Source organism: Chaetomium strumarium, assembly GCF_033439665.1.
Source record: "Chaetomium strumarium strain CBS 333.67 chromosome Unknown B0T15scaffold_5, whole genome shotgun sequence".
NCBI lineage: Eukaryota > Fungi > Ascomycota > Sordariomycetes > Sordariales > Chaetomiaceae > Chaetomium > Chaetomium strumarium.
Window position 1 is genome coordinate 2,612,742 of NW_026944433.1, and position 11,056 is coordinate 2,623,797.

The window sequence follows — 11,056 nt, forward strand, 5'->3', positions numbered from 1 at the left end:
AGAACGAAACGGCCAAGCCAGAAGCTCGACTTCAGGAAGATTGGACCATTCAAAATCGACGCAAGAATCTCGAGATCCAACTATCGACTTTCGCTACCATCAACGATGAAGCTACGCACCAACGTCTTCCATATCTCGCTCCTCGAACCAGCACCCAGGAACGCACGGGTTGCAAAGGACATCGAAGCCGAGGACGAAGAAGAAGAATGGGACGTTGAGGAAATCTTGGACTCGCGAATAGCCAACGGAAGGCTAGAGTACCTAATCAAATGGCTCGACTTCGGACCAGAAGACAATTCATGGGAACCAGCAGAACACCTCAACTGCACGGAAAAACTAAAGGAGTTCCACCGACAGAACCCAGACCGACCAGGAGGGAAGCACAAAAATCTCCGGCCGGGTCGCGTCACCCCGCGGTAACGCGACCCATGTGGAGAAGAAGCCCAGATGGGATTCGAACCCATAGTCTCCCAGAAGCATTCACTCGGGTGTGATAACCAAGCTGCACCACTGAGCCATTTCATTTGTCGGGAAACAGGCAACAAGAATCGGGGTAAGAACCCCAGGAAGGAAAAGAACGGCTGCAGGCAGCCACACTATAACACGACACGCACGGCAGGCACAACCAAGACCTGGCCACCATCAAGAACCACCGCCACCTTGGGAAGACGTCGTTTCACCAGAGGAACCCTGCTCGGATAAGAACGACGGACCACCGCCAACCAACCCAAAATCCACCATCAGAGAAGGCTCCAAGGAAACGTTAGGATATACCGAGTCCCACAACGGCATAAAGCTTGGCGACAATCGAGGAGGGGTTGACGAAGTAGGAGGGGCAGAAGCCGACTCCGCCGCTGCCAGCGCCTCCGCTTCCTCACGCTCTACCCGCTCCAGTTCTTCCACGGTATCGATACCACGAGAGATGGCCCGCGTCATCTTCTCAAACCACATTCGTTTCTGAAGACGCAGGCGATTGATCTTTGCATCAAGGGCCGCGCGCTCGGCCTCCGCCTTTTCCATCTCGGATTCCAACTTATCATGTTGGGAAACGATGCGCTGGAGTTGCTGTACAGTAACGCCTTGCGCATCGCAGAAAGACTGATGACTGCGAACGCACTCGTAGCAGGCGGAGGATGCGTCGGCGGAAGACTTGCAATCAAGGCCGCGAGCCTTGCAGTATGAGCAAGGACTCTTCGCCATGGTCGCAGTACGAAGAATGATGGATAAAAGGTCGCTGCGTTCGGCAAGTTTGACTTTGGATTCCGGTTTCGCTCTCGATTTCGTTTTCTTCACGCGACCAGACATCTTGTCAGCATTTCTTAAGGAAGAAGAAGGAGGAACAACATGACATACCTGCAACGTGGGATGTTGGCACTATTTGAAACGGACTTGGGCTTTCGGGACGAACAGCCCTGGAGAGGGGGCATCGTGTCATGAACTAACCTGCAGAGGCCGGTGGGGGCCGACCTGCATGGTCAACGGGCGGCGCCCGTACCCAATCATTACGAGGAAGAAGGAACCAATGAGGATTAGGGAAATCAGGAACAATGCCAAGAACGATTGTTCCTGGGGAACAACGCCAAGGAACGTTGTTCCAGATGGAACAATGGGAACGACAATTGTTCCAAATGTTCCAGAGATCTAGGTACGGGATACCTAGGGGAGGAAGCTGTATATAGTTCTACCATTCTGCCTCTCATTCAGATAGCTAGCTTCCTCAGTGAGCAATTACAAGCAGTAAAGTAGCCCTACATTACTGTGCAGACATTGCGACTTGCATTGTTGTGAACCTTTTGGCTTCACCGAGACCTACAGTCCGACCAGCAGATACCTTCGACCGGCGAACCCTTTCAGAGGCAGGACTGCCTGTGGTTTCGTCACAAACCAGCCGGAAAACTTTAGCTCTTCGGACCTACTTGAGCTCTACATCTAGGCGGCCAAGCTCATAGTCGCCCGGTACGGCAAACCAGAGACCGCGAAGCGGAACCATATCCGACGGAAAGTACGGGCTGATATTACCATAAAGGAGTCTCCCGGGCCTAAATATATATACCTTCGACTTTACTCTTTATCTTGACCTAAATATAACTTTTCTAGATATATCTACACTGGTAATAGCTCGTATATAGCATTGCCTATGCTGGCGCTAGAGCTATATATATAGGAACTGACGAGTTGATGGACGGTCGCGTTAGTTCTCTATATTAGTGACTAATTACCTATACTATTGTATACCAGAAGGCTCTAAAAGAGGAGAAATAGTTATATACTATAATTACGCCGCCTCCCAAACCCCTAATATATTATACTATAATGGAACTATATAGACAGTTCAATATACTACTTCACTGAGTTGAGCAGCTCGACGATGGTATGGTGCCCGTTCTAGGCGGCCTACAATAGCGGCGTCTGGCCATATATATTATCTCTCGCGTCGAGATCGACCTTACCCGTGCCGAGCAGCAACTGGACGACGGCCTCGTGCCCGTTCCTGGCTGCCCACGATAGCAGTGTCTGGCCGTATCCGTTATCTCTCGCATTGATATCGACCTTGCCTATGCCAAGCAGTAACTGGACGACAGCCTCGTGTCCGTTCCTGGCTGCCTATAATAGCGGTGTCTGGCCGGATCCGTTATCTCTTGTATCGACATCGACCTTGCCCGTGCCGAGTAGCAACTGGACGACGGCCTTATGCCCGTTCTCGATGGCCTATAATAGCGGCGTCCGGCTATATATGTTATCTCTTGTATCGAGATCGACCTTGCCCGTGCCAAGCAGCAACTATACGATGGCCTTATGCCTGTCCCTGGCTGCCCATAATAGCGGCGTCTGGCCATTGCTATCTTTCGCATCGACATTGACCTTGCCTATGCCAAGCAGCAACTGGACAATAGCCTCGCGCCCGTTCCCGGCGGCATACGATAGCGGCGTCCGGCCATTGCTATCTTTCGTATCGACATCGACCTTGCCTGTGCCGAGCAGCAACCGGACGACAGCCTCGCGCCTGTTCCCAGCGGCATACGATAGCGGGGTCCGGCTGTATATGTTGTCTCTTGTGTCGACATCGACCTTGCCCATGCCAAGCAGCAACTGGGCGATAGCCTCGTGTCCGTTCCTAGCGGCCTATAACAGCAGGGTCCGGCCTTCCTTATCCGTGGAATCGACTTGGGCTCTATACTCGAGGAGAAGCTCTATAACATTGCGCTTGCCGTTCTCTACGGCATAGGACAATGATATCCTCTCCTTGATACCCTTCAAGTCTATATCAGCTCCCTTATCGAGCAGTAGCGCTATTATATTCTATTTGTCCTTCTTCGCGGCATTCAAGAGTAATAACCTTCTATCAATATCCTTCTAGTCTATATTAATACCATTGTCAAGCAGTAGTTCCTTTATATCCCGCTAGTCTAGGCCCTTCCTTAATAGTAGTCTTAGGATCTTGAATATTAGAAATGGCCGGGCCGTTTAAAGGCTGTTATAGCTATTGTACTTGGATAGCACCTGCTCTAGTAAGGTTGAAGCTTAAAGATATGCCTCTATAAGGACAAGTAGCCTGTCGTTTTTTGTTTTGAGTAGATATTCGCAGATGTTATTGGATATGACCAACTCCGAGATCACTAGAGATTCGTCAAGATGCCGTGCTCTAATACTGTCTGCTATAGCTATGAACTAATCCCTCCGAATAAATACCCTGAGTGCATCCTTAAGCTCAACTATAGGTAGAAGGAGGTCTTAGATCTTCCACGCCTCCTAGTACAGGCCGAGGCCCTTTAACCTTATATACCAATTGTAAAATCTGAGCTACCGTAGGGTTTTAGGAGACGTCTAGGGCGGGTTATAATACTTGTCGTCCCCTATTAGCAACTTCAAGTTGAAGGTGGCTACGGTAACTCCCAGATAGAGTTCGATCGTATAAATGCGGATAGCATTGGGTGCTTCTACCTAGTCCCTTATTCCAACGTATGTTTTCTTAAGATAGCCCTAGCACTTAGTAATATACTCTATACCGCTATCGGGCAGTATACGGTTCTATCGTAGATCGGCGAGAACTCGGGTTAAGGTGAAAAGTCGGCGGATATTAGAGAGATCGGCAGGGCCGTATACAGTCAGGGTGCTATAATTAATGCTATCGAGCAGACAAACAAGATCGTAGTATCGGCACCCCTATAGAAGCATGTCTATATATTCTACTAGGACTGGGAATATATTATGTTCTTTGAGACATTCTTAATACCATTATATAGCCTCTATATACAGACCGAGATAGGCAAGCCGCACGAAGTGTCCGAACTCTATAGTAATATCCTCTTCTAGTTCTATATCGCGGAAAATAGACTCGTTGGTAATGTTAAGCTCGGGAGGAGCCCCTATATTTTATCGCCTAATCGATTTGAGCCTTTAGGGGCTCGACTTGGGAAGGGTCGCGCTTAATACCAGTGACCGGGAAACGGCTGGAATTTCTAGAAAGGCATCCGGATAGGAGAGGTCATTTCGGAGACCACTGGCAGCTTTTTCGCAAAGAAGGTAGGCAGGACTACCCGGCCCTTAGAAGAGGGGGCAGTAAAAAAGAAATAACTTAGTTGCCATCGGGTAAGCTAATGCTACTATATATATATATACAGCCCCCGGCGTTTTTTTTTTCTTGACTTCCGATTCGACAGGCTCAATGCTATACAACCCCAACTGTCATACCAAGCTAGGGTACTATATATCCAGCAACCAAAGCAGACTCAACTGCTATGAGGGGTCTCCCCTATACCTTCGACCAGAAGTGTGGTGTTTGTAACAAGCTGAATAGGCAGCCAGCTAAGTGCCTAGTGGCAGTGCACCTCAAGTGATCGAAGCCCCTCTCGCTTAACCTAGACTATATACGCCGCGATAAAAGGAGAACTCGTGGACCAAGAAGTAGGATTAGATCGATAAGCTTAAACTCTTTGTCTGCTGATATATTACTCACCCTGTGACCTTCCAAGACCACACTTCCTATGGCAGTCATCACCATCTCGTTTGTATATATGTGAAGTACATACATACATGCAAGGTATGGAGTGATTCTGACCAATCTGGTCAAATAGATCAAGCTGCATGTATCCTTAGCTGGCTTGCTAATTATATGCTGGAATATAGCTTCCAATTGAGTTGACTATATATATGTACATGTACTATACTAGGCAGCTATAGAATATTTGGACGCTATCCGCTTTCCTTATACCTTCGCGAAGATAACTTCTTCGCTAAGAGGAAAACCGGGGGGGTAATAGTCAGCTGCTACTACAAGCGCTCCTCCTGCTGGGGTATCCTTACTTGGCCCAGGTACTACGAACCGTATAAGAGGTCCGGGTGTCCTATATGGCTATTGGAAATAGAATTCAAGATTAAGCAGACCTCGGGAAGGATTAACTACGCGGCATTCAGTCTAGAATTCGACTCGGAGAGTCAGCCCAACCCTACCTAGCAGGGCCGGTATGGCGCTCTAGTGACCGAGTTTTACAAACCATCTAGTGATTAAGGCCCCCTAACCTAAAGGGAAGTTAGGCAAGAAACCGCTGCCCAGCCGGAAATAACAACATTGGCAGAGGTAGTCAAGGTCAGGCACCTGATTCACGAGACTAAAGAAACAATCACCGACCGTTGGCTCCTAGCTACTATAAGGTCGTCTAGCACTCGTGCTTAAGATCGACTTCCTAGACGTATAAGGTAGACAGTCAAGGAGAGCAAAAGCGTAGCTAAGCCTGGGCTACTCTTCTAGGACCTTGCGATGGTCGTATAACACGATGGGGAGCCGTTCCTACTTTACCCGAATATCTCCCTCTAGCTATAGGGCATTCGCAAGATATGGACTTTCCAACCTAGACCTAGAGACTTGGCAACAAGGAGAATAACACTAATAAGAATGGAGCCCGAGATTGAGTTGAATAAGGATGCCGTACAGCTACTTGACATCCTGCCAGAGAGACTGGCTATAGATATATAGATCATACCACTAACAACGTTGATAGATCAAGCGTTCAACCAAGCCCAAGACGCCCTACGCGAGTTATCGTCGCCGGACCTAGAGACTCAGACAACGGCCATAGCCGCAATACCGTTCACATTCTCAGCACTCACTACCCATCCTGCGGCTCCATCAACCATGCTCCCTGCACCTCAACCTAGCTCGCTCCTAGTAAACGAGCCTAGTATATTGCCCGTATATGGGCCAATGGCAGTGCCGCCATTGCCCATAGTGCCATCCACCCAGCCGATGGCCTCATTGCACACGTAATATTAAGGACTGGAACTCGAACCAGGTTGCCGGGTTAGGACGCTATACAACGAACTAAGTCGTTAGAGAGCAGGAGGCTTTAAAAGAGGGAATAATGCTGCCAGTATCAGGAAAGTCGATGGGCCGTGTAGCTTATGGGCATTATAGGTTGTATGGTAATTAGGTATAATGCAGGTTATAATCGCTCGAGAGGTCGGCTTTGGATGGGATCTTATATATGTAGGTCGTGCAGTTGGCGGGGTTTAAGGCTGGCAGGTTCAAGGAATGCGGTTTCCAACTTGACTACCTATCTAGGTAGTGAAGTATAGCTATAATACTAAGCCGTCGAATGGTCTGGTCGAGATATATCTTTCTGGACAGAGACTTAGTACATCGGACCGGTATAAAGACTGGCCTTATTGCCATCCATGAAAGTATCCCAGGTCGCCTCTGCTCGTCAGCTCAGAGTGCTTGGAAAGCGGGAGAGTAGGTAAGGACGAACCCAGTCAAAATTAGCACCAGATAGGTCCTTGTCAAAAGAAAACGCCTAATCCTGTTCTTCAAACAGCGGGCTAGAAAGACTTACATCGGTCTCTAATAACACCGCTGGCGGAGCTCTCGATTCCCCAGTCCTGGAGCGAAACCCCGCCACCATGCCCACCAAGAGCTGGTATACCCTCCCGGCCTCATTCATACGCGCCCTTCGCCTGCTCAAGAGACCACACGCCTGCTCCAACGCCTGCAGGAGCACGCCGCTATCCGGCCTGGGGTCGACTCGGACTCGCCCGCTTCCGGCCCGGGCACCTTACGCCTCTGCTCGAGCTCCAGAAGCCGCACCATGGCTGCCAGCGTCGTCATCTGCCGGGTCTGCCACACCCGGTAGAAGGCCGGCTATAACGCGCGCTGCATGTCGAGCAGCGCCAGCGCCGAGCCCAGGCACCGGTCGTGCGAGAAGGCCAGGAGCGGGTCGGCGCGCGCGTGCGCCAGGAACTTGCGGTGCAGCGTGTACACCCTGTTGGGGTACATGCCGAGCTGGCCGATGCTGGTAAGGTCGGGCGCAAGCCTTCACCCGGTATCTTCCAGGGGCTCGCCTTCCCTATTGCCTCTACAGCTTCGGCTGGTGCCACTGCCTGCTGGAACTCAAAAACCAGGTTCCCAGTTGTCAATGAAGACTTGGTCCTACACGACGGTAAGGTTAGCCGGGGGGCTTAGGAACAAACTCTCGGCTAGAGCCTCGGCTTTCTGGCCATAGTCCGCAGCCACAACCCGTCCAGTCGGATCCTTGAATGCTAGTAGTATCGGGGTTCCGGTGGTAGGAAGCTCCGTAGCCTAGCCCACTTTTCGAAGTTCCACATCTTGTCTGGCTTTTTCACCTCGCCGCCGCTTGGAGGCCGCTCCTCCAGGCCCACGTTCGTGCCTCGTGGGTTATTCTGGCAAGCTCCTTGAGCCTCTCATTGAGTTCCTCCAGTAGTAGTCTGCGCGGGCCACCTTGGCCAGTCTTTCGGCTCTCCTTGCCTCCCGAGCGGCTTGTTCCACCTCCATAGTCCACCAGCGAGAGCTGTAGCCGCAGTTCACCTTCTTCCGGAAAGTGCTTTTCTCGGCGACCCAGCTTAGCCAGGGGACCAGGCCTTTGCTGAGGCTCTCCGTGGTCCAGATCCTGGCCACCAGCCCGTTCGGGCCCAGGTCTGTGAGCCCGACAGCCTTGTAAAGCAGCCTCGACTCGGCTTCCACCCTTTTCTTATCCATCTTCTTCCAGGCCCACCCGGCTGGCTGGGCTGGCCTCGGTCTGTCCCGCTCTCCTATCTCGAGCACCTGTAGGTAGTGATCTGACTTGCCGCGGCACCTCTCTCCGTAGGATACTGCTTGGAGGTCTTTCGAAGTCCAGAAGTGGTCGATGGTTGACGTGCGGCCTCGTTGTCGTCCCGTGGGGGGCACCAATGGCCTCCCAGTCTATTACCCCTATAGTACCCAAGTCCTATACCTGCCCGACCAAAGTCTGTTCATCCGATATCGGGACCATACTATCCTCCTTATCCAAACCTTGCATGCCACGGCGAAGCAGTTCGGACCCCCGCTCCTTGATAAAGCGACGTTAGCGATATATTCGGTTCAGCCGTAATAATAACACCGCAAGCTAATCCTTAATCTCGGCAATCTTAGAGTCTATTCGTTTATGCTCGGATATATTACTTAACCCTTCCCGGTGAACAAACATCGGGGGCCGCCCACGCGGGCGGCCGGGCATCGCAAAAATCGGGAATTAGGTCCTTTGCGATCTATTCTTTCGATTCCAAGGGGTTGCAGCGACGCGCAGCTTCTACGCGGCCGTGTGGCTGTCGGATTGCTGGTTTTCGCGACAAGAAAGTGAGGATTTCCGAGTGCACCGAAAATCCCGCACTACCCCGCACGACGACCACCATTGACGACAACCACGACAATCTACCTGCAACAAGTTTACAAGACTAGGGGGATACTAGGTACGAAAACCACCCGACTCTTTCGACGTTTTGAAGAAGAGATAGGGCACCCCCGGCCCTGCCCGGTTCTAAGGGCGCCCACGACGAACGCTAGAGGGCTAGTCGTACGGCGACGAGGATACGGAGCGAAAGCCGGCATCGCCGACCGATCGTACGACTAACTATAAGAGCAGGAGAGAGAGGGAATACGGGCTCGTTAAGGGAGGTAATACGGGCGGCCGGGCCCTCTTGCGAGGTACTTCGCCCTTTGCAATACTATAGTTGGATCTGAGGATAGGAGGCGAGGCAGGTGGATCAGGGCAGGTTAGTAGCAGAGCGACCGAGCGAGCTACGCTGGTGTGGCAGCTTGTATAATGGCCTACTGCAAGATACGGTCGGCCTTATAAGGGAGACCTAGCAAGGCAATAGGAAGCTAGAAGTCAGGGTTACGCCTAGCGGAAGGTGGGCTATGGCGGCTATACTAGACCGAGAGGAGGATGATAGAGGTATAGCCCTAGCTCATACCTAGGCTATAGGAGAGATATAGCTATTCCCTCGGCGAGGGACCCGTAGGAATATCGTATACGGCGGGGAGTGTATTCCTTTAGCCAGAGGCATACAATAGGGGAGGAAACCGCCGATAGGACATACTAGAGAGTACTATAGCTGGAGATCAAATGTATAGTATCGCCGCTATAAGGAACTCATAGCTCTAAAGGAGTAGTATAGCCGGCCGGAGAGGACGGACGCGCGTGTCGGTCATTCAAGAGGGAGGAAGTATTATACCTCTTATAGAGGGCTTAAGGTGCAAACCTTGGAGTCCCGTAGCCTAGTATTATTATACTTGGTCCGGTAGAGAGGTTTAGCCTTGCCTCTCTGATTAGATTACCTCTATAAGGCAGATCTTCGCGATTACGCTTAGGTAGCATGTTTGTAGAGTGATAATCTAAGGACTTCAAGGCCAAGGGGCTTGCAATAGGCTCCAATGAAGGTTCCGGAGGCTACGGGGCCGGCCCCGGAGCCCAGGAAAGCCAACAGACGTCGAAAAGGCCTCGGCTGTAGTGGCCGAATGGAACGCTGTCACGAATTAAGCCAACAGGACAGCTGCAGGTGGGACAACCCGACGGGTGGCGCAGGGCGCACCCGAACCAATCATTTAGGACCAATAAGAAGGAGCTCTAAGGTGCTCTAGAGAGCAGACGAGAGCTTCAGGAGCTAAGCCAATCAACGCGAGGAAATGGAAGCTCTCGATGGAGTCAACAGAGCACCGAGCTCTAGGGAGCTCTACAGAGCACATGAGAGCACCCAAAGATAGACAGTATATAGTCACTCGTTCTGGAGGACTCTGGAAGTTCTCCAGTGAGCAATACAAGCAGTAAGGTAGCCCTACATTACTGTGCAGACATTGCGACTTGCATTGTTGTGAACCTTTTGGCTTCACCGAGACCTATAGTCCAACCAGCAGATACCTTCGACCGGCGAACCCTTTCAGAGGCAGGACTGCCTGTGGTTTCGTCACAAACGCCCAGGCTAAAGCCTTGGGCCCACCATTAGCCAAGACCCAGGATGACTGGGCATTATTAAGAGCTTGGGAGGCCAGGTGGAAAACCCAGGTCCAGGGACAGCCAACCAGGCTAGCCGACGAAGGCCTACCAACAGTCCTCTTCACAAACCAAGGCCTACGGAAACACCAAGGCCTTATAAAGGCCAAGAGCTCCCTACTAGTACAGGCCCGTACGGAGGCTATAGGCCTACGGGACTTTCTTTTTAAACAAAAGGCCCGTAACCAGCTTACCCCCTATTGCGAATGCGGGGAAGGCCGGGAGACAGTGGAGCACCTAGTGGTTTGGTGCTCTATACCACCTATACCAAGAACTTGGCCTAGGCAACTAATACGCACCCACCGGGACCTTAGCCTTATTTTACAGAGCCTAGGCTACCGGAACCGAAGACTTCTGAAGAAGGTACTGGGTTAGCTAATGGACTCGGGCCGGCTAGGGGAATACAGGCTCGCCCAGAACCTAGATTAGGAACTGGAAGCCAGGGAGCCCGGCTAGCCACACCCATGGCCACGGCTTAGCTGGGCTAGCACCCTACTAGCCGTTGGCTCAAGGCCTTCCCAAGGCCTTTTTCTTTACTTGCAGCAGCGTGTATCACTGGAACCATGTCTTTCCTATTATTTTTGATGAAGGTTTTCACCCGGCCTAAACGGTACGGTTTTTCCTTTGTATATAGCAGTAGAGGGTCTGGCGCGCCTTGTAAATAGCTAGGCATAGCGGAGTAGGAGAATATATATATATAGTAACCCGGTAGGGCGGACAAGGGTATGTCTGTAGCCAATCATTATATATAGGGA

The 11,056-nt window shown here is 51.3% G+C and overlaps 3 protein-coding genes and 1 non-coding gene across 4 annotated transcripts; 2 read left to right on the forward strand and 2 right to left on the reverse strand.

Moving 5' to 3' along the window:
- Positions 1–439: 439 nt before the first annotated feature.
- B0T15DRAFT_t167 lies at positions 440–517 on the reverse strand. Its single transcript has one exon. It is a non-coding gene; the product is annotated as a tRNA-Ser (tRNA).
- A 2,040-nt stretch (positions 518–2,557) lies between these two features.
- B0T15DRAFT_400471 (uncharacterized protein) lies at positions 2,558–3,226 on the forward strand (the record flags this gene model as incomplete). The annotated part of the gene is made up of 1 exon (XM_062865063.1): positions 2,558–3,226. One exon carries the CDS (start codon positions 2,558–2,560, stop codon positions 3,224–3,226), a length of 669 nt encoding a protein of 222 aa, XP_062720462.1.
- Positions 3,227–4,985: 1,759 nt separating this feature from the next.
- B0T15DRAFT_558648 (uncharacterized protein) lies at positions 4,986–6,581 on the forward strand (the record flags this gene model as incomplete). The annotated part of the gene is made up of 7 exons (XM_062870477.1): positions 4,986–5,005; positions 5,182–5,435; positions 5,478–5,501; positions 5,532–5,666; positions 5,706–5,722; positions 5,822–5,926; positions 5,975–6,581. The coding sequence occupies 7 exons, from the start codon at positions 4,986–4,988 to the stop codon at positions 6,263–6,265; spliced, it is 846 nt and encodes a 281-aa protein (XP_062720463.1). The 3' UTR covers positions 6,266–6,581.
- Positions 6,582–7,563: 982 nt separating this feature from the next.
- On the reverse strand, positions 7,564–8,086 carry B0T15DRAFT_250650 (uncharacterized protein). Its single transcript, XM_062863172.1, has one exon. The coding sequence runs from the start codon at positions 7,988–7,990 to the stop codon at positions 7,670–7,672; it is 321 nt and encodes a 106-aa protein (XP_062720464.1). The 5' UTR covers positions 7,991–8,086; the 3' UTR covers positions 7,564–7,669.
- Positions 8,087–11,056: the final 2,970 nt, after the last annotated feature.

Coding starts and splice junctions, on each gene's coding strand:
- B0T15DRAFT_250650 (XM_062863172.1), bottom strand. CDS start 7,990: ATGGATAAGAAAAGGGTGGAAGCCGAGTCGAGGCTGCTTTACAAGGCT.